This window comes from Tinamus guttatus, unplaced genomic scaffold (genome assembly GCF_059628265.1).
Source record: "Tinamus guttatus ecotype Peru unplaced genomic scaffold, ASM5962826v1 Tinamus_guttatus_pri_ptg000242l, whole genome shotgun sequence".
NCBI lineage: Eukaryota > Metazoa > Chordata > Aves > Tinamiformes > Tinamidae > Tinamus > Tinamus guttatus.
Window position 1 is genome coordinate 251,539 of NW_028288776.1, and position 21,257 is coordinate 272,795.

The 21,257-nt window shown below is 35.8% G+C and overlaps 1 protein-coding gene and 1 long non-coding RNA gene across 2 annotated transcripts in view; one reads left to right on the plus strand and one right to left on the minus strand.

Moving 5' to 3' along the window:
- LOC148594471 (uncharacterized) overlaps positions 1 to 21,257 on the minus strand; it is a 533,350-nt gene that overhangs the window by 134,223 nt on the left and 377,870 nt on the right. The gene's annotated exons all lie outside the window — the stretch shown is intronic.
- The window catches only part of HFM1 (helicase for meiosis 1), a 35,329-nt gene continuing 16,535 nt past the window's right edge, over positions 2,464 to 21,257 (plus strand). The window contains 19 exon segments of the mRNA XM_088526065.1: positions 2,464 to 2,534; positions 3,402 to 3,550; positions 3,959 to 4,080; positions 5,477 to 5,798; positions 6,525 to 6,769; positions 7,542 to 7,589; positions 8,339 to 8,409; positions 9,925 to 10,057; positions 11,626 to 11,777; positions 12,090 to 12,233; positions 12,331 to 12,492; positions 12,949 to 13,149; positions 13,233 to 13,321; positions 14,309 to 14,352; positions 14,444 to 14,545; positions 16,533 to 16,678; positions 17,430 to 17,524; positions 18,736 to 18,869; positions 19,811 to 19,858. Of these exon segments, the coding sequence (XP_088382191.1) occupies positions 3,480 to 3,550; positions 3,959 to 4,080; positions 5,477 to 5,798; positions 6,525 to 6,769; positions 7,542 to 7,589; positions 8,339 to 8,409; positions 9,925 to 10,057; positions 11,626 to 11,777; positions 12,090 to 12,233; positions 12,331 to 12,492; positions 12,949 to 13,149; positions 13,233 to 13,321; positions 14,309 to 14,352; positions 14,444 to 14,545; positions 16,533 to 16,678; positions 17,430 to 17,524; positions 18,736 to 18,869; positions 19,811 to 19,858 (2,329 nt within the window). The 5' untranslated portion in view covers positions 2,464 to 2,534; positions 3,402 to 3,479.

A 21,257-nucleotide genomic window follows, 5' to 3' on the forward strand; every position in this document is an offset into this window, starting at 1 on the left:
ATGTATGGATGAGAAACAAAAAAAAGGAAATGAAGGTAAAGAAGTAAAGAAAACAAGAAAAAATTATCCACCCCAATAACAAAACAAATCATATTAAGTATATTTTAATTTATTTACACAACACCAAAGCTCAAGGCCCGACCTTGCTGGGGAAGCCTGGCTTGGGGCGCAGCAGCAGCAGCTGCCGGCTGGGGCCCTGGGGACCAGGGCCTTGTATCACTCCTGGCTGACAGGCAGAGCCGCGCTGCCAGCCTCCGCGGGGAGCTCTCGTTAGCTCTCTCAAGGCCCAGCCTTGCAAACATTTATGCACATGAGTAATTTCAGCTTCCATCAGTAAACTTACTCATGTGTTTAACTTTTCTGCAAGGGTGGTGCATTGCCAGGTCCAAATTTGTGATCCCTAGTCAATGTGATAAAAGGAAAGAAATTTGCCTGTGCTTTTCTTCCCCCGCTATGTCAGAATTTATAACCTAATCAATTTAGTTTATGCTATATTTTTATTTCCCAATCTTGACTGAAAAAAAAGTTATGGCTATAAATATTTTTGAACTTGAATCTATTAAAATTTTATTTAAATAAATGAATCATTGCCACAGTCTCAAGCATATGGTGAAGATAAACAGTTTAAGATTTGCCTCTGATTTTAAGACTTTGTAATACTTCATAGTAATTTCTGTTATGAAGTAGGGTGCTTTTCAGAGACCATTTTTTTGTCATTTCTGTAGAGTTGTGGAGAAGGCTGAACAAAGGAAACTGAGGGAACACACTTGCAAACGCCATCTCACTTATGTCTTGATACTTTTCTGCATTTAATTTGTTTGCAGGGACTTGTTCATTTTGTAACTTCCAGAGAAAAGTGAAGCTTTTAACAGATTTGTATTTAGTACGTATGAATGTTATTTTGTTCTCATATGGATCACTGACCAATATCTGGTGTTCCTGATTTTCTAGTTGCGCTGCTCCAGAACATGCAGGTTTATCATTTAGTATGTGATCTCTATGAGCTTGAAAGACACAAAGCATATGGCAGATCAGATGTTAGACTTAGGGGAAATCAAAAATTAAACTGTCTCAGAGCTGCTGAGAGACTGCTTTGCTATATATTTTATGTGATTTGTGTGTGTACGTGTTGAGGGAGATGTCACCTAGGGAGGGGAATCCAAGAAAAACTAGCTATAAAAAAACAAAGTCTTTGTATTGCTGCTTTAAACTTTAAAGTCTGGTCAGCTAAAAGCAGATGTTGCGAATGAAGATGGAATCTTGCCTGAGGCCAGAGTTGAAGAAGGCGTTCTCTAATAGAAATAAAAATGCTTTCTGCCATCAGAATTTATTATAAGCATAAAATGAGTTGTCCTCAACTTTTTCTCCATTTTTATTCAAACTAATATGGGTGGCTTAAGAATTTAATTGCAGACAATCGGTTCATTAGCTTCATTACTGATTGTATCCTAGGCTGTTTGTGGTAAACTGCTTATTCTAAGATGGCCAAAATCCCATCGTGGTGGAAGCTGGAAGGAAGGGCTGCTTGTCCTTGGCTCTCTGTCCAGTGCTTAGATGGGGAGATGGATTAGAGCTTCTGAACGTGGTGTAGATTTTGGCACATTGTACTATGACACAGTTCTGCTGCAAGTCTTTTTAGGGTAAAGGGTAAGGAAAACTCATAGACACAGAACTGAAAGTCACTGCAACCTTTACTGGATGCTTTTAGCTGACCTGGACCTGCGCAGTATTAGAAATTATAATTACATTACAATAAACATACAATGTCTCAGATTTTGAAATGAAAAGTTAAAAATTAATCAGTATTGCAAGAAAGGAAAAAAAACTTGATTAAATAAAAATTATTTATGTTAAAATCAATCAATATTTGAGAAAATCTTATGTATCCTTTTCATCTATTTATGTATGAGGAAATAACATATTTACAGTAGCTGCCTCCATAGTATTTTTGAATGGCATACAGCTTTGAACCAGCTTAAAAATTAGTCCTTCTGAGACAGTTCTGCAATTTATTTTAAATTTACTAGTTCAAAAGCTTTGCTCTAATGGCAAGTCCAGAATTATGAACTGCAGTATTTCTGTGGGAAAAAAGTAGCACTCTCCTTCAGCATTTTACCAATACTTTATGTGATAGCATTTCAGTTCAAATGAATTGTACGCAGTGGATTTGTTGCTCTGGCAGCTGCAGCCGCTCTAAGAAGAAAAGTCTATGAGTGATTTTCAGAAATCCACTAGAAAATAAACATCAGTATATTCAGTGTATTTATTTCTGCCCGTAGGAATGGGTTTGATAGCATGGTCCTATGGTACAGAAATCACCGGATTTACACCAGCGTAAAAATGAGCGAGGGCTTCTGCGCACACACCCCCTAATTGGGGCCGAGGCCGCGCTCGGGCCGCCCCGGCTCCGCCCCCGCCCTGCCGCCGCGCGCGCCATCTCTGGCCGCCGCCGGGGCTGGGCTCGGCCCGCGCGCGGGAGGGACGATCGCTCGGCCCGCCGAACCAGGCGGCATCGATCGCTCGGCGCTCCCGCGGTGGTGTCGCACTTGGCGGGTCGGCGCCTGCCGCCATTTCGCGTTGCGGCGGTGGCGGCGCGTGGCGGGGGCAGCGCCTCGGCCTCGGCCTCGCTTCCCTCGCTGGGGGCAGAGGGGAGGCCCCGTGGGGGCCGCCCGCGGCTCCGTTGCTCTTCGGGCGGTCTGCACAAGGCACCGGGGAGAAATGCAGAGGTCTGAGGGAAGGTGTGGGGTTTAGGAGAAATAACAAGCAGTGGACCCCCAAAGCGTAGCCGACAGTGGTGACTGTTGCCTGAAGTACGCCGTTTTTGAAATTAAGTAGATTTAGAGGGCTTTGTTTATAGTGGTTGTCAACCTGCTATGTGTATGTATGAATTAGTATATGTAACCTAAACCCTAAATGAAAAGCGGGAAGTACAAAACAGCCTGAAGATAAAAACTGACCTTCCACTCTGGATGTTTCCAGTGGGTTTCATTTCTGCTGAACTTAAAAGTCAACACTTGAATTTGATGGGACTACTCAAAGAATAAAAAGACATGGAGAAAGTGAGGCAGGGGAGGTGAAATAGTGTGGATAATAAAGACTGCAGGAGAGTGGGGTTCCTAAAACCAAATCTAAACAGGTAGCCTAACAGCATAATAGTAGTTTGAAGATTCAAAGTGGAAACCGTTTCACAGTGGTGTGCTGTCTTTGCAGCTTGTTAGAGCTGATGGGATGGTGGTTGTTATCAGTGGGGCAAGCACATAGCACAAAGTCAATCACTACCTTGATACTTAAAGCTTGTTAATACTCATGAGAGGTATTTTCTACTGCCACTACTGATGCCTGTGTGAAAACTCCTGCTTTGCACTATTTTGCATAATAATAACTTTGTGTTCCTTAAACAGCCTTAATTTTGGAAATTGAAGTTACAAAGCTTTTTGTTGCGGCTTTGGAAGGTTCTCAGGATTCATATTTGATCAAAAATGTTCAGCTCTGCAGACATGACCTTTTCATTGGATAATTTATTTTTTGAAAGACCAGATACAAAAGAAGGGTAAATACTGTTACATTATTTTCAAAGTTTCTTAGCATTCTGACTCCTTTTACAGGAGAAGTTTGTCACTTCCTTCTTCTACCAGCAGAAAGTTGAGAGCAGAAGCTTTTGGGTTCAGAACTTGCACCATGTAATGTTTTTCTAAGTGTGTTGGGTTTGAATGATGTACCTTACAGCTACATCATTTTTGGAATACATAAAAAGTAAGGACTGGAGGGTGTTTTGCCTTTTATATTAGATGTCTGCTAGTAAGTAGGGAGGGTTTTTTGGTTTTTTTTTTGCTTTTTTGTCTGAGTAGGTTTTTTGCTTTTGTCTGAGAAAAGTAGGTTTTTTATGGCAGTTTTGAGCTAGGTGTTTGGCAGGATGCTTAAAGAATGCTTTTACATTCTGTCTGTCTGTTAAACATAGCTATCTAGAAAATGAAGAGCCAAAGATGTGGTATATTGCACCTGCTCCACCTGTTACTGAAATTCCCTCTGCAGAAGAGTTACAGAAGGAACTGGAGAAAAAAACAGTCTACAATCATATGGGTAATGCATTAATTTTGAATTTAAAGTCAAATGTCTTGACAGATAATTCCTCCTCCTATTCTGTGCTGTGAAATACAAAATAAAGCAAATATAAACAAATAATGCCTTTTGATTCAGAATGATGGTTTTACTTATGTTCTGGTTATAGAAAGGATTTGGAATATTAGCAAAGCTTCTTTGCTGAGTATATGCAGGCTACAAGTCAATTATGGAGAAGCAGACCAGGTATAAGAATCATGATCAAATTTTCCGTTGCACTGTATTGGTGTTTTGATGCTGTATAGAGCTGTTTTAAGAGTGTGGCAGCACATTGGCCTCATGACCCATCCCGCAACCAAGAAATAAGAGTTTATATGAAACTAACCGTCTTCTTGCTTCAGGCTTTTTTCAAACCGGTCTTCAGGAGGCAAAATTTGGAGCCTGGCCAGTGATTGATGATAAGATTCTTTCCATCTAGACATTCAGTATCGCTTTGAGAAAACTACTTTAAAGGAATTACTTTGCTTTATCAGTAGCAAGTAGATTTGTACATTTCTTAGATGCTGTGCTGATTTATGATATTCTCTAGGAATTTTGGTATTAAGATTTTTTTATTATTATTTCATATGCAAGAGCAATACCATTAAGGACTATTCATTCAGATGAGCCTTCTTGTGTTTGTAGAACTGTTAAGTATGTGTCAGAAATTAGCCATTGTATTTTTTAGTTTTCCAGGTATGTACTATTGAAATTAGAGGATGGCGACAAAGGTTGGGCTAGATGATCTCTAAAGGTCCCTTCCAACCGTAAGGATTCTATGATTCTATGAAACGGTTCTAATTTTATTCATGAATTTCATGCATACTCTTAAGTTTTTAGGATATGGTTAAATGCTGAGCAAATCTAAGAAAAGGCTGGTGGATGGAGATATTTTTTCGTCTTACTGCATCCAACTACTTGTTACTACCATTACCTGTATGTTGCTGACAGGGATGCTTGTTTGGGCAGCAGGTACTTGTTTGGTACATTGATCCTGCTGAGAATAACCCTGCAAAACACCATAATTAGCTAAGTTCATCAGGAAACCAGAGCATTTCAATTTTACAAGTCTTTAGGCTTAACGTGGAGGATATGTCTAGAAGTCAGTAATTTTCATGTACTTTTTAGTTTTAAGGAACATACTTGTCTGCTTTGTGTAGCAAGCATAGAAACTCATCCTGTTTTTCTGATTTTTAATAGTATACTTCGTCACATGTATCAGCCTAAGTCACAAAATATACAGCAAAGTTTTTGCAATATGGTAAGAGTATCAGTTCATATAACATTTGTGAACTTGGTTTCTTTTATGTGGAAGTTACTTAATAAAATTACTATGAATGGGAATGTGGGTTATTAATAGGATTTTTTTCTTTTGTAGGAGAGATGCAACACAAGAAGTCTATGCAACAGTGCAAGAGAAATACTGAGGAAGTAAATGAGAAATCACAAGCACCTGTTCTCTGTGATATAGCTTCTAAAAGAGAAGTATTCCAGTTAAGTTTAGGAGAAAGGAATAAAACTGATTTTCAGTGTGAAAATCTGAAAATGGTTTCATCATTTCTCTCTTCTGATGAAGATAAAGATAAAAAGGGAATTGGGGCTTATCAGCAACCTAGTGCAAATATTTCACAAAATAAAATATTAATTAATTTTCCAGACAACAGTGATGATGAGAGTATCCATTCAGCATTAAGGAAAAGGTATGTTTCTAGTCAACTCTAGTAATAAATCTACTGTTGGATTCATATTGTTGTTCCAGGTGTACTTGTCAAATGCAGAGTTACTTTTAAAAGAGTTCAGGCACTCTTTTTTTTGACAGTAAGGAGAAAAATAAATTTTCTTCGGACAGTCTTTTAGTACCGTGACTGTATGTGTCCAGAACTCGGCCTGTTTTACAAGAAAGGTAAGGAAATGTAGATTTGATTAATTTTTAAAAAACTATGAGATAACAATGGTTCTTTGAAATACTGTTTTCAATTCTCCATCCACTTCGTGAAGAGCAAGAAAAGTAAGGTTGCTTCCTTCCCAGAGGTGAAAAGGTAGCCCAGAATGATTTCAGTGCTGTCTGGGAGGAGGAGTTTTACAGATAAACTCATCTCTGTGTCCTGCTCTTTCCAGTCCTCGGAAGCTGTGTACCTCTGTACTTCTTAATTACACAGAGACTGACAGTTGATCTGCTCTGGGAATTGAGAGCCCATCTGTACAGGCTGGTTGTTTTTTCAGCCCTGGAATGAAAGTAAAACTAAAACTTATTTTGAAGTTTTCTTCAGGTAGAAGAATGTCCCTTGAAGCAAATAAAATCAAATCCAGACTTCTTCTATGACTATATCTTAATAGTTTTGCTTCTGATATACGCACACATATATTTCAAATATTAGAGAAACCGAATAATACTTAATAAATTAACGATTCTATGTCTTTTGCAGATTATTTAAAATACCTGATTTTAAGGATAGTTCCATTGATACAAAAGAAATTGTTACTTATTTGAAAACAAGTGAAAACATGAGACACATGAAAAAAGAAGACTTACTGAGACATAATCATCATATTCCAGTAACAAAGGACTCTGATTTTACCCTATGTAGCATAAGCGATGGGGACTTCGCTCCTAAAAGTAGAATTAACATAAAATCATTTTCTGGTGTCTCAAAGATTCTGGATATGAAAGGTAACTGTTGTTACTCACTTTGATACCGATAGCCCACTGTTTTACTTTGGTGTGAAATAATAATGGATATTCATGATCTGATGTAAAGAATAGTTTCAGAGTTAGATAATTGGCTACATTAGACTGATGGTATGACAGTTGTGAAGAATTTATTTTGTGTTAATATATGCTGAGTTGGGTGAAGAATTTATGAAGACAAAGTCACATTTTTAGAAGTGCATTAGGAGTCAGTGGATGTTGCGCTTTAAGTCCTGTGGGCCTTTTTGAAAACGTCACTCCAAATCTGTCCTCGAGTATTTGAAAAGTAACAGCATGGTCCCTTGATGTGGTAAGTATTCTCGTCTTCAACTGAAATCGTGAATTGAAAATTGAATGTGTGGCTAACACTCATAACTTTTTAGAACTAGATTTTTAGATAGGAAAAATCTGGAAAGTGGAGAAAAGCAGTGAGAATTTAGTGGAAAGAATAAAGCAATTGCTTTAGAAAATGTTTTTAATAGTATTTATATATATATATATACATATTTCTAGGTGCTAAGCTTTTGGGGACAGGGATTTATTGCATCTGTGGAGTGTGCCAAGCGTATGAGGATAAGTGCTACAGAAACAGATTAGAAAAATAGTACTCAAACAAAATTGTAAGTCAAAGGAACCAGTCAATACACTTAACGAGCTGGACTGCCCTTCAAAAGGGAGGTAGTGATGTTGGAGGAAGGGGTTCACAGGAACCTCATGAAATTCAGAAGTGAGTTGTGTTTTTTTCTCTCTTTAGAAACTGCAGAAAGAAATTTGGAAATTTTGAGGGCTGTTACAGAAATTCGTATCCTTTTATTTGCTGTATCTGATTTCATTATAGCCCGTTTACAAAATGCTGTCATTTTATATGTAGCCACAAGAACTCATACATTTCAGTGTAACAGTTTTAATTTGTAATGCAATATCAGGAAATATTCTTTTCCTTCTGTTCATTTTCAGATAGGAATATTTTTATTTGGAAAACAATTGAAAGTATTTTTAAACCGCTGTTAGGATTAAGAGACTGTAACCTCTCTTGCCTTCTCTCTGCCTCTCAGCATACAATGAAAAGTTAATTTATTTGTGTTATATTATGAATGTAGTGTGCTGTGCAATGCTTAAGTATGTTAAAACAGTGCTCTGCTGACTCTTGTATCTGTTTTGTGGTGTAAAAATGTCCGTCTCTTCCATGACCATATTCCATTTCGTATAGTCTGTTAAAAGAGGAGCTGTTCTCCATGTCAGTTCTTGGTATATTTTGAGATATCTCTTTGGCTATTTGAGGTAGTGTTTTTGTTTGTGGAATATGTGTCAAACCGAGAATATAAATAACAATACAAAATCATTTAATAAGTTACTTTTTGCTAATTGTTCTGGTAAGTCTGTATCAGTTAAATCATAGCATGTTTAAAGTATTTCTTTAAATTACATAAAGAGTACATTCCTTGTAACATGAATAAATGTAACGAAAGTGAAAATTGTACATTTTATAGTTTTAAAACAGATTTTAGAATTTTCAGTAAGTTGTTTTCAGATCCTTAACGTGCTTTCAAGCGACCCAGTTTAGAAGTATTTTTAAGGAGTTTCCTTATTTTAACTACGTGCAGTCTAAAGCACTGGATGATGTAAGTACAGAATGTTAGCTACAGCTGCAAGTAGGCATTTATAGATTAGTGCACAGCAAAAATTAAGCACTTCAGTATTCAGAACTTAGAGGTTAGAAAGCTGCAATATTTCTCAGATATATATCAGGTGAGCAGATGCGAAGGCTTGTGTTCATAAGGGAGACCAGAAGAACTTTTTTAAAAAAACATTTTTGTTAATTTTAAATATATTTATGTGATATGTTAATTATAAGTATGCTTACATATGCAGATTCAAATGATTTTCCTAGAGAGGAAAATTAGTGAAAAAAATTTAGAGGAGGCCACCCTTTACGGAAAGGTGGTTAATTTTCCATTTTGAGTTACACAGCTTGCTGCCAGTAAATAAACTTTGTTGACTGATACTGCTGTTGATAATTATTATCTGAAAAATAACAGACCTTTCTATTGTAACTTCCATGAAAGTAAGCCTTGCTATTAGTTGTGTTGTCACTGGGGGCAGTAGTTTAAAAAAAATGTTTTGAGTGGTTAATGAATTAATACCTCTAAATATAAAGTTGTTTGCAGAGTATCAGAAGAGAAATGTTTGCATATCATGTATATGAAAAGTCACATTAGAAAGGTTAAGAAAGATCAGCATATTAAAAAGATAATGACCTTGTGTATTTTAATTGTTTGAGTTTGCAGGATTCAGTTTGGTAGCACTCTCTGGTTATAAAAAATATGGTGCAAGTATTCAACTTGGTGGTATTTCTATGGTTGATGGACTGTGAATGGTGCATATGAGTATTTAATAAAAAACAAGAAATATTCTGTATTTGTTCTTTATTGATTTGTGTGAGCATTGGAAAGCTGGAAGTGGTAGACAGTTAACAGTAAGTAACAGACTGGTAACAGTTTTAGAGCATTAACTCTAGAAGAGAAAGAAACAAAGAATAAGAATAGTAAAATCCATGGGGAATTGGGAGGGAAGGATGCAAATGAAGGTGCACAGAGAGTATGTTGCATGAATGGATGCATGAATGCCACTGAGGAGGGGAGACCAGTGTACGAGGCGGGAGGAAAGAAGAGTCATACAAAATGGACATTCATAATTATTTTAAAACTTAACATTGTATTAGTATCTTCAGCAAGTTGGAATTTGGATGCAGATTTGATTACAGAAGGAAAACCCTTAAATTTCATTAGGCACAAAATTAGTGTCTCAAATGTGAGCGTACATTTGGTTGTAGTTGGGTACTGTTGCTTATTCTGCATTAATGTAATGTGAGCCTAGATGCTCTAGATTTACTCTTTATCTGAAGCTATTAAGCAATATTTCTTCATTTATTTTCTTGGCAGATGTGCATAAAAACCATAATTTCTTTAGCTATTATGTAAAGTTTGCATCTAATGCAAGGTACTTTAGAGAACTACATCCGTCTGTATAATAAGCATTTTCTTTACATCTTTTTACCCTCAGACAATTCTTTTGGAATGCATGAACAGTTATAAGGGATAGATGCATTTTATTTACTACTTTTAATTCTTTCCAAGCTTCTTTATACAGATAGAAATTTTGTGATTTGTGCTCCAACTGGCTCTGGAAAAACTGTAATGTTTGAGCTAGCTATTACCAGATTACTAATGGAAACCCCAATGCCTTGGTTAAATACTAAAGTTGTATACAGTAAGTATTATTCGACTTTAAACATTTTAGTGACAACAGTAGAAAATGTCATTCTAAGTGCTAAAATGAAGAGTACTTTAATGGTATGAGCTATGTTGAGAAATTGAGGCTTCATGTTTAAATAAAGGATGTTTCTTTTAGGGTTTGTTTATTTTCATTGCTATAATAGCTATTATTAGTATTTAACAGTATTACATAATTGCCACTGTTGCCTGTACAAATAGAGAATTCTTCTTATAAAGAGTTCTTGTCCTCTAAGAAGGCAAGATGTATATTGTGGAAGGAAGAGGGAAACAAAGGAAATTATCGCCTGTTCTTGGGGCAGAGCCTAAAAACAAGCAGTATCTTTATGCCCGTCTGTTGCTCTGAGAAGACGATGTATTTTTCTACCTGACAAGGTTTCATATTAACAATTGCTTTCATACACTAGCACAAAGGCAGTAGAGGACTTGGTGGCTGAGATTTAGAGAGTGACTCTTCGTTTCTTGCACTCTGCCCCTGTTGCTAGCCAAAGAGGTTATTTTGGCAATTTTGCGTTTACTTCCTTGTAGCTTAGTTTTCTGCGGTTGTGTAGGTCACCGATAGGCTTACAAGGTTCTATGCTTCCTGTTGAAGCAGAAAGCAATTCTCCTAAGCCTTTTTGTGTTAGGGCTCCCTTGTCAGCTGATGTCAGTTGATGTGCCAGTGATCTTTAGCTAGCCTAGAACACAATCACTGCACAGCCAATTTTATTGCTGTTATTTTTGGATAATAGATGAATCACTTCTTTCAGGTGAATCACTGCATGTTCTTTAGAGATACCCATCTGATTTAGATTTACATCTGTTGCTAATGTCAGTGCTTCTAGAGAGTTATTTCTGATTTCTAGAAATCAACCTGTGTCTGAAAATTATAGTATGCGTCCTTTCAGGCAAAACAAACAACAACAAAAAAAGAGGCAAGCTTATTTTAAGAGCCTCTTCATGAATACCAGTGTCAGAACTGCTGCTTGTAGTGGTAGCTTCTCTGTATGGCAGTGACTACATTTCACTGTGCATTTATTTGTAAATAGACTTCGTTTTCCTCTGCAATCCTACTTCCTGTTGACAGGTGGCTCCTTGTTTATAACTCCCTTTGTCTCTCAGTACAGAGTGCTCAAAGAATTTGTAATCTGAACTGGAGTGAGGCCGACATTTGTATGATCCCTTCTTAGAAAGGTCGTCTTCCCTGTGGTTTCTTGTGTCTGTAAGAAAACCTTTATCAGTGTCTGATAGCCAAGTGACTGTTTTCATGTGGAATTTAGAGAGGAGAGAAAAAAAGGATTATGAGGGAGCATAAATATCTTTAATTCAAAGGCTCTGTTGTCAGTTGCTATGAACTGTACCTGTAACCCAGAGCTCAAAACTGATCTATGAGTAAGAGACGAGTAATAAGCCAATTCTGAATTTTATAGTTTTAGGAGCAAAACTGAAAATAGAAGAAGTAAATTCTAGAAAATGTCTTCAAAATATATGCATTTAGCATTTTTAGAAATGTAATTGAAATTTGCTTTTATTGCTATAACTCTTACAATGTTTTGCTATTTTTAGTGGCTCCAATAAAAGCTTTATGCAGTCAGCGTTTTGATGACTGGAAAGAAAAATTTGGACCCATAGGACTCAACTGCAAGGAACTGACAGGAGATACAGAGATGGATGATCTATTTGAAATACAGCATGCTCACATTATTATAACTACACCTGTAGGTTTCAATCCTAATTCTTAAAAAAAAATCAAGATTAAACAGACATTAGTAGTCTAGAAATTGTGTGCTACTGGGGCTGCCCCTTTTATGTCATGATGAGTGAATTTCATAGTAATATGCGTGCATAACCAACAATTAGCAATATAATAATGTGCCAGATAAGCCATAAATGGCATTATCTTGAATTCATTAAACTGTTTTTAGTGAAAGAGGCTAGTCATGTGTAGACATGTCTCCTTGTGCTCTTGACTTTGGCATGAGTTGGCCTTTGTAAATGTCTTTCTACTTTTGTCTTTTTTTTCCCCCTAGGAGAAATGGGATAGCATGACTAGAAGATGGAGAGACAACTCTATAGTGCAGCTTGTGCGACTGTTCCTCATTGATGAGGTAAGAAAATTAGTGATTTTTATGGACTCCTTTTTTCTTGAAGAGTGAAAGAAACCTCTTGAAAGAGTGAAAGAAACCTGTAAGTGCGTAAGATACATTTAACAAATGGTAACAAAATGGTACCAAAATAAATACTTTGCAAATGTTTTAAAATTCTTAATAGGTGCACATTCTGAAGGATGAAAGTCGTGGTGCAACACTAGAAGTTGTTGTCAGTCGGATGAAGACTGTTCAGTCTTCTCTTTTGCGTCTTTCAGAGAGTCATGACAGTGTTTCTTCCTTGAGATTTGTAGCAGTTTCTGCAACAATTCCAAATGCTGAAGATGTAAGTCAAATTTTAACTGTATTTCAGTTATTATAGTTATATTTTATAAAATTGACTTGGAATTCTGAATTGAGATTGATAGTTAATAAAGTTTTAATTTTGGAGCAGTCCGTGCCTGGAGTTGTCATTTTGGAGCTGTCAATATCAGCTGTGACTGATATTAATATTACAAATGACCTACGATCCTATAGAGCTCTCAGCCAAGTATAGACATGCTTAGTAGACCTCTGTGTGTGATTTTTGTCTCTAAGTATAAATCTCAACAGGCTGAGGTTTCAATCTGAATTGATCCTGTAGAAAGTGGAACTCTACCTGTGATTTTAATGATAAAATGAATCTGAAATGCATTAGTAATTTGTGTATGACAAAACTAAGTTAATCATTATGTGAGTACAGTTAGAGTGAAGCATGCTTAAAAGGAGAAATTTATCATTTAAATTCTGCTCTCTTTTCAAGATCGCAGAATGGCTTTCAGATGGTAAGATGCCTGCTGTATGTCTAAAAATAGATGAAGATCACCGACCTGTGAAGCTACGCAAAGTTGTGCTTGGTTTTCCATGCAGTGACAGTCAGACAGAATTCAAGTTTGACTTAACTCTTAACTACAAGATAACTAGTGTTATACAGACATATGCTGAACAAAAACCAGCACTTGTGGTACAATAGCTTTTTTTTTAATCACATTTAAAAATATTTGTTCTTTAAAACAAAAATATTAAAAAATATTTTCTTATTTATAGTTTTGTGCAACAAGAAAAGGAGTTCAACAGGCTGCTTCTGTTCTTGCAAAAGATGCTAAATTTCTATTGAGTATAGAACAGAAACAAAGGTATTTCATATATAAGTTAAGTGTTCAGCTGTTCTACTAACCCTGCTAGTACAGTTTCTAGCAGAGGAGTGTCTGCAGCAAAGTCATCATCACAATTGACATTCTTTATGATAATGCTAAACACTCTAGGAGAATTTTATTTGTTTCTCAGATTTTTATGGTACCTTTCATAAACATAAAGTTGTTTTAAAAACCTTCTTCCTAAACAATAAAGTTACTGTTTTCCGTTGACTTCTCAATATGTTGCCCTGCAAAGGTTAAGCATGTGAATACTGCCATAGGATGTGGTCTTACTTGTGTGTGAAGTTAAGCACATGAAAAACCTTTTTAATATCGCAGATGGCCATGTCTGTACTATCTGCTTTCTGTTTCAGGGTTGTCCAGACTTAGGAGCTGCAGAAGCCCCTTCCTGATTTTGGGCTTTGACCGTGTTTCCCTTTGCCTTACGCTAACAAAACATCTTCATTGTTTTCCTAGATTCTGCTCTTTTTTTTTTTTTTTGGTCCCTTTTTTTTTTTTCCTGACATTTGTCAGCAGTACCTATCTGTTTTCATTTTCTGCATTTGATTGAGAGAGCAGGATTGTAATTCGAGAGATGACTGGGCTGTAAAGGCTGCAGCAGCTGCCGCAGAGAATCAGTTTGTTTCCCTTTGGCAAGATAGGAGAGGAGGCAGTTGGAGTTATTCAAAGCCTGTGTATTTCAAAAGTGTTTTATGATGTCCTTTTGGTATTCTAAGATGTATTTATAAACCAAGTACATATTTAATAGCACAAATGCAGTAGAGCTATATAAGAGGATATGGGAGAAACAAATGTCAAGGAATGCTTCTTAGAATCTTTAATAGGGTAATTGCGCATCTAGTTTCACGGCAAGCCTTATTTTTGCATTTTGGAAACATGTAAGCTCTTTTACATTTTCTGTTTACATTAGTGAATCTATTTGAGGATTTTAAAGATCTATTGTTGTTATTTTTTCATGTTCCATAGATTACAGAGGTCTGCAAATTCATTGAAAGATGCCAAACTAAGAGGTAAATATAGCCTACTATGTTTCAGATCTGTGAATGAATATCTCCTTGAGTAAACTTAATAAAATAATGGATATAATTATTTCATTATCAGATCTTTTGATGTATGGTGTGGCTTATCATCATGCGGGTATGGAGCTATCTGACAGAAAAATAATTGAAGGAACTTTTACTGTAGGAGACTTACCAGTGCTCTGTAAGTATATTTAACATTGAAAGTCAAAATGATATTAATGTGGCTTGAGAAGATGGATGTTTGGATGTGGTAATGTTTCTGATTCTATCATTTATGGTTAGCCTTTGGAATTGCTTTGTGAAATCCAGAATGGTAAATATCTTTTATGATTCCCATGTATTTTATACTGTGAGACAGTATGTACCCTGTTACTAAGGTCCACTTTTCTTTTTTTCAGCGTAAATAGAGGTCACTCTCCCTCATATGTTCTTGCAAGGTTGGCCGTGTTCATAACCCTTTAGCATGGCTGTGCCAGTGTATTGGAGTGCTCTGTTACTGCCACTTCTCTCCCTTATCACAAGATGTTTTCCTTGGTTCCGTCTTTTGCAGTGTGGCTTCCTTGAAAGTAATCTTCTGCAGGCAGGATTTCATCTTCAAGCTCCCATGCAAAGTGTGTTGACAGACTCGTAATCTGCTCCATCTCTTAATCTGTTCCATCTGCTGTTACCTGGAATGAGAAAGTGTCTGCTTGAGACATGGTGGGCTTTCCAGGCTTTTCCAGGCTTTCCCTTTTTCCTATACAAGTTCAGACCCTTTGGAGAACTGCTTGGTTAGTTCATGTAAAAGATTGGAAGATTCCTGAGTTTTTCATTTCTGTACCGTGATTGTCCTGACTAGATTTGAATTATTAAGGTAGATCCACTTACTATGATGATGGCGTATCTTGCCAGAGCTTCAGTCTCCATGATGCCATTGAAAAATTGTCACCCCGGCCACTTACTGTACTTTGACTGCCTGGAGTCCTGGATTTAAGCAATTCTGCAATTGTTATTTGCAAAAAGACTTTGATACCTTATGCTAGAGCTGAAGTCATTTGAGATAAGTAGTTCCTATTAATGTTTCAGCCATCTGAGATGCTAGAATTATATTCCTGCAGCTAAGAGAAAAGTGAAAGGGCACTAATCTGTCTATGGGCATGAAAGGGGTAGGATTTGAACACAACTTTTGCAAAGGGGAAGAATTCTTTGGTCTTCAAAATAGCATGTACACACTTGCAGTTTAAATAGATGCATGGACTTTGCATCTCTAAGACCGTATCGCACTGGTAAGTACCTTTTTCCAGCAACTTTTCATATGGTTGGATCATCTTGCTTTGATAAATAGTTGCAGCTTGTCTACTGTCACAATAGGAAAAACGGTAGTTCTCTTGAGATTGTATAGTTATGACTTTAATTTAAGTTGGATTCTTCTTTTCCGATGTACCTGAACTGATTAATGTAAGTTTTTGTTTCAAGAAATGGAACAAAGAAACAGTTTTATCAATTCACCTGTATATTGGCTTTCCCTTTTCAGTACCTAGCACTCATACGTTTTAAAAATGTGAGAAAGAAATTGCACATGAACAAATTGGAATGGCCTTTTCCTGTTGAGGTTGTGTCTTGTTAAAGTATTTTGATAGTAAGGGTGATGGTTCTGGTTTGGTACCTTGGGTGTAAACAATGCTCATAATTAATGATTTGGGGAAAAAAAATTAAGGATACTGTTCATTTCAAAGCAAGATAAGTCCATGGCTGTATTCAGTTTTTCTATCAAGGAAGATGTATGAATAAATGTTCCTTCAGTGTGTGGTTTAGAATGAAGATGAATTGGATCCTGGATTACCTGCAAAAGTTAAGAAATGTTTAATTAAAATATCTGTGATGTTTTTGATTTTTCTTAAAGAATATACTATATAGTGAAGTATATTACTTGAAATATATACTATTATAGTATATACTAAAAGTCACTAAAAGTATGTACTATAATCAGATATACTGAAATTATTGAGTAAATTCTATGTCTAATTCTGTGTAGTAAAAAATGCCCTTAATTCCCACTGACTTTGTTGAAAAATAAGAGCTCTTAACAGCAAACAAGTGATAAGTATTCATTGCTATTTAAAATGTTGGTGGTAGGAAGACATTTTCATGTTGTTCATCTTGAAATCAATATATTTTAACTGATGTAGTTACTACGAGTACCTTAGCTATGGGAGTCAATCTGCCTGCACACCTGGTGGTAATAAAGTCCACAATGCACTACGCTGGAGGAATGTTCCAGGAGTACAGTGAAACGGATATTCTGCAGATGATTGGGAGAGCAGGAAGGCCTCAAGTAGGTTAATTCTCTCAGGTCTGTAGAATCGTGACTAAGAAATAGCAGTACCAACCACTTTATTGCAGCATTTCTTTTTACAGTTTTGTTGTTTATGGTTAAATTAGTATTGGGTAATACTGTGTTCAAGAAAGAAATCTGTTTGCTTTTGCATTGTCATTTGAAACATACTGTTTCACCCAACTGTGGAAAAAAATAAAACTTGATGTTTGCACAGCTTAAGGAATAGGGATTGGAGAAAAGGCAGGAAGCTAACACACAAGTTATAAATTGTGTGGTAGAAGTTTATGGATTGCTGAAGGAAATTGAGAGGGATCAATGTATTTTTGTTCTCCCAATATCCAAACAAGAAAACATCTAATTAAATTAGAAGCAGGGAGTTCAAAACTACTACCTTAAGGTAGAAATCCTTTCACTTCCATGAGAGATTATTTTCCCTTTTAGAAATCAGGATGAAGTCTGTTACAGAGGACAGATTACCCTACATCCCTTTCCTGAGGCTGCATACAATGGGCACTGTGTTATGTTGGGTACAAAACAGGGTTTAATTGAAGGATCAGGATTCAGACTAGTAGGGAAACTCATATACTCCTAAATTTGCTAGATGATGTTCTTGCTAGAGAATGTAATTCAGCAAGAGTCTTTAAGTTGTTACTCAGATTCTTTAGTTTAAACAGCATGAAGTAGGTTTAATCAGTTTTAGTCGTTCAAGCAGAAGCTTCTTGCAGCTTTTTTTTTTCTTTTTTTTCAGTTTGACACCACAGCTACAGCAGTTATCATGACTCGTTTGAGTACAAGGGATAAGTATATACAGATGTTAAGTGGTGCTGATATAATAGAGAGCAGGTAACTAAACAGTTTTTCTAAGTGCACTATATTGAAGATAGGAATAGTTCATAATTTCCACACAATCTAATTTGGAGATTTTTTTGCTCTGTTTTGAAGAAATTTAAGAGTCAGAGGAAAAACAAATCAAGCTCTTCAGAACTAACAGCTGTTTTATCAGATCAGCAGCAAGTCAGAGACTATTAAATAAGAGAAACAGAAAATTTACATATCTGTATTTACATATGCACACATTTGCATATCTATACATATTTACAATAACGGAGCCACAACAGCCTCCCTAAAAATTCATTTTTAAAGAACAAATTTTACTTGATACATGAAAGGAACAAAAATAGGAACTTACTCATCTGTAGGACATGCACATAGCAGAAAGAGGAAAAGATGGCTTATAGCTGAAGCTGTGCAGTTTTCAACATACTTTCCTATCCTTATTTTACCATATAAAATGTGTGGAGTAGTAAACCTTTAAGATTTGCATTAGCACCTCCAGTGGTGAGAGAGAGGAAAGAGAATGCAACTTGAAGCAAAATTTGGGAGCCCAGCGGGGAATATAACTGTATGTTGCCCATATAGTGATGGAAAGTGGAAAAAAAACCTTTATACATGAGCAATCATTGAAGATAAAATGAAAAGAGATTAAAGGTACCACGTTAGTCCTGGGTGGATGAAGTATTAGTACATGGTAGTAGCCAATAATACACTATCAGTCTGTTCATTTACAGTATTTTGAGAAATAAAGTTGGGATTTAGAGTATTCCCATGATACTGCAGAAATATTAAAATTCAGTGAAGAGATGAGCTGTCTCATATCTGCTTCAGTTCATCAGAGATGAACTGAAGTTTGGAAAATATCAGGCTACAGCATTCTCTTACTGTAAAGTGTTGAAAGAGTCAAGTATATAGGAAAATAAAGATGTTAAAGAATAAACCAGGCAATTTATGTCATGTAGTCTGGTTATGGCTTATTTTTTCATATATATTCAACATTGTTAGTAAATGTACAAAGCTTTGTTTTCTGAATAATCATGTAACTGCACAACTGAATTATTTTCAATTGCTGTACATTAGTCATAAATTACATTTTAATTATTTGATTATTCACTTTTTCATTGATTCACTGATTAAGCAGTTGCTTTCCAAAATAGTTTTAGCACTTTTTCTATTAATAATTGATAAATGTACTTAAAGTTTGTTTGTTTTCTTGCTAGCTTGCACAGGCATCTTGTTGAGCATTTAAATGCAGAAATAGTGCTGCATACCATCACAGATGTCACTGTAGCTTTGGAATGGATACGGTCAACATTTTTATACATTCGAGCTTTAAAAAATCCGACTCATTATGGTTTGTTGCTTTCAAATTGATCTAAAATATGACACTAGGCTATAGTTGGCTATTTTAGATCCACTTTGTTTCTTTTGTTCTAATGGAGTAATATTTCATTAGGGGGTTGAAGGTAATGTCTAATGTGACCTGCAACATGTTAAGGAAAAATAATTCCAATTGCATTAACATAAGCACTGAATGTTTCAGCATGATACAACTTTTAAAACATGAAGAAAGCACTTACAGCTTCATAATTATCTGTTTCTTTCAATGTTAATACACTGGGCCTTGTATGGATGCAATATCAAGCCAGAATGTCATTTCCAGCACTGAATATCTGCAGCCGAAAAAGAACTTTTGTTTAACACTGCATGTTTTTGCTGAAACAAAATAATAATCTAACACTGGGGTCTCCAACTCAGAACAGCATTTTAGTCCCTAACGTTGATCATATGTTTGTCACTGGCCCTTTGCCTTGGACATGGACGATGAAGTCACGTGTCCCCAGTTGGGTTTCACAGTTTTATGCGTGGGGCTGGGACATACCACAGCTAGTACTTGAATAGATTTTACTGATCAGAAAGTCTCCAATATTCTAAAATAGAGAAAGAAATACATAACATTTCGCAATTTTCTTCATATTTAGCTTTGAAAATAATACATATTTATCAACATTTTGCCAACATTTCCACAATTCTTAGGATTCTGATATGTTATATAGGACAGCATCTGTAGCTTTGATTTTTGCACATCTGTTCTAATAAGCACTTACAGTCTGCTAATATATTTGCACTGTGTAAGGCTCTGGATTTGTTCCCAGAATACTAAATGTTTACAAATATTTCACTTTTGGTTATCTGTTTGGCTCCTAAATTAGTAAATAAGTTTGATAGATTATGATATTGAGGATGAAGTGTGTAACTGTATTACATTAAGAAAATACTTGTCTTTTCTTGAAGGTTTTTCATCTGGATTGGATAAAACGGGAATTGAAGCAAAATTACAAGGTCAGTGACTTCGGAGCTTTTTTGCTAAAATGTTACATTTTAGGCTAGATTCCTTCATGGTTTTTCATGTTATGTGTCTCCATTCATTTCAATAGATCTGTTCACAGAAAATGTAATGTAATGTGTTGCTCTAGTGATTTTGTTTAATTATTACTGCATACTTTTGAAACACTATTTTTGTGTTTTGACTGGTATAGAAGTACTTGCCCTATAAAGCGGAGGGGAAAAAATGCCTCTACCTCATTTCTCTATGCATAGTCAGAAATAAACCTAGCACACAGATCACTTTAGTTCTGCATGCATGTCATTCTTGCTAATTGTCCTTCCATTGTTGTTACCCTATTTGCTTTCACTAATTTCTGTTTACTTTCAAAAAGCCCTGTTTCAGAAATGTTCATGTCTCTCTCATAAATTTAACCTTGAAAAAAAAGATGGAAAACTTATGCTGAAATAATTTTAGCTTATTCTGTCACAGTTTAAAATTGCATGATTATAACATGTTAGACAACAATAATCATCATCAGATGTAGATAGAGAACGCACAGCTCTTAAGTAATCAATATGTCCACATCCATCATTCACAAATGCATAAGCACTATGAAAAAGCACTCATAGAGAAGTCCAGGGTGTGGAAGGTCATGTTCAGTGATGGATTCAGTAAAGTGAAGAATTGGAACAGTTTAAGTTTCTTTTCGGTAAGTCACAGTCCTCATGTATGTATGTATGGTTTCACTACAGACTTCTGGATTGGTTTGATAGGAGAATTCCATTTCTTCAGAGCATGGCATCTTCCACTGGCAAGATACCTTATTATAGTATATTGGTTGCACATTACCTGAAATTGGCACTTCAGGCATGAACTACTCACCTGCTTAGGTGTGTGGAGGGAAGACTTGCAGTATTTTGGACATTTCTATGCATAAAGTATTCCATATGATTTAAAGTCATATCTCAGATGTACTGGCTTAGTAGATTCTCTTAAGAATTATTTGCTATGTTAATTCAAACTTAGTTTTAAATGTCGTAAATGAATAGCAAATACATAATACAATAAAAAAGGATTAAAAGGATGTGTTGAAGTAATCAAAAGAGATTGTATCTGCACCTCAGATGAATAACAATGTGAGAATGAAGCTTCCAACTTTATTAATAGTGAAAAAACAACTGTGTTTAGAAGTACTGTGTCTTTTTCTATTACACTGTAAAAAATGATTTTTTTTGACTAGGGTTTGAATAAAACAGTCTTTTCTTTGATTTAAAAAAAATCATATTTAAAAAATATGATTTTTTAAAATTAAATAAAATTCTGTCCGAAAACATACAACTGATTAAATAGTTTGAGATCAGTGCCTCTCATCTTCCAATATGAAAATAGTATACGAAACTCTTTTTTTATCTA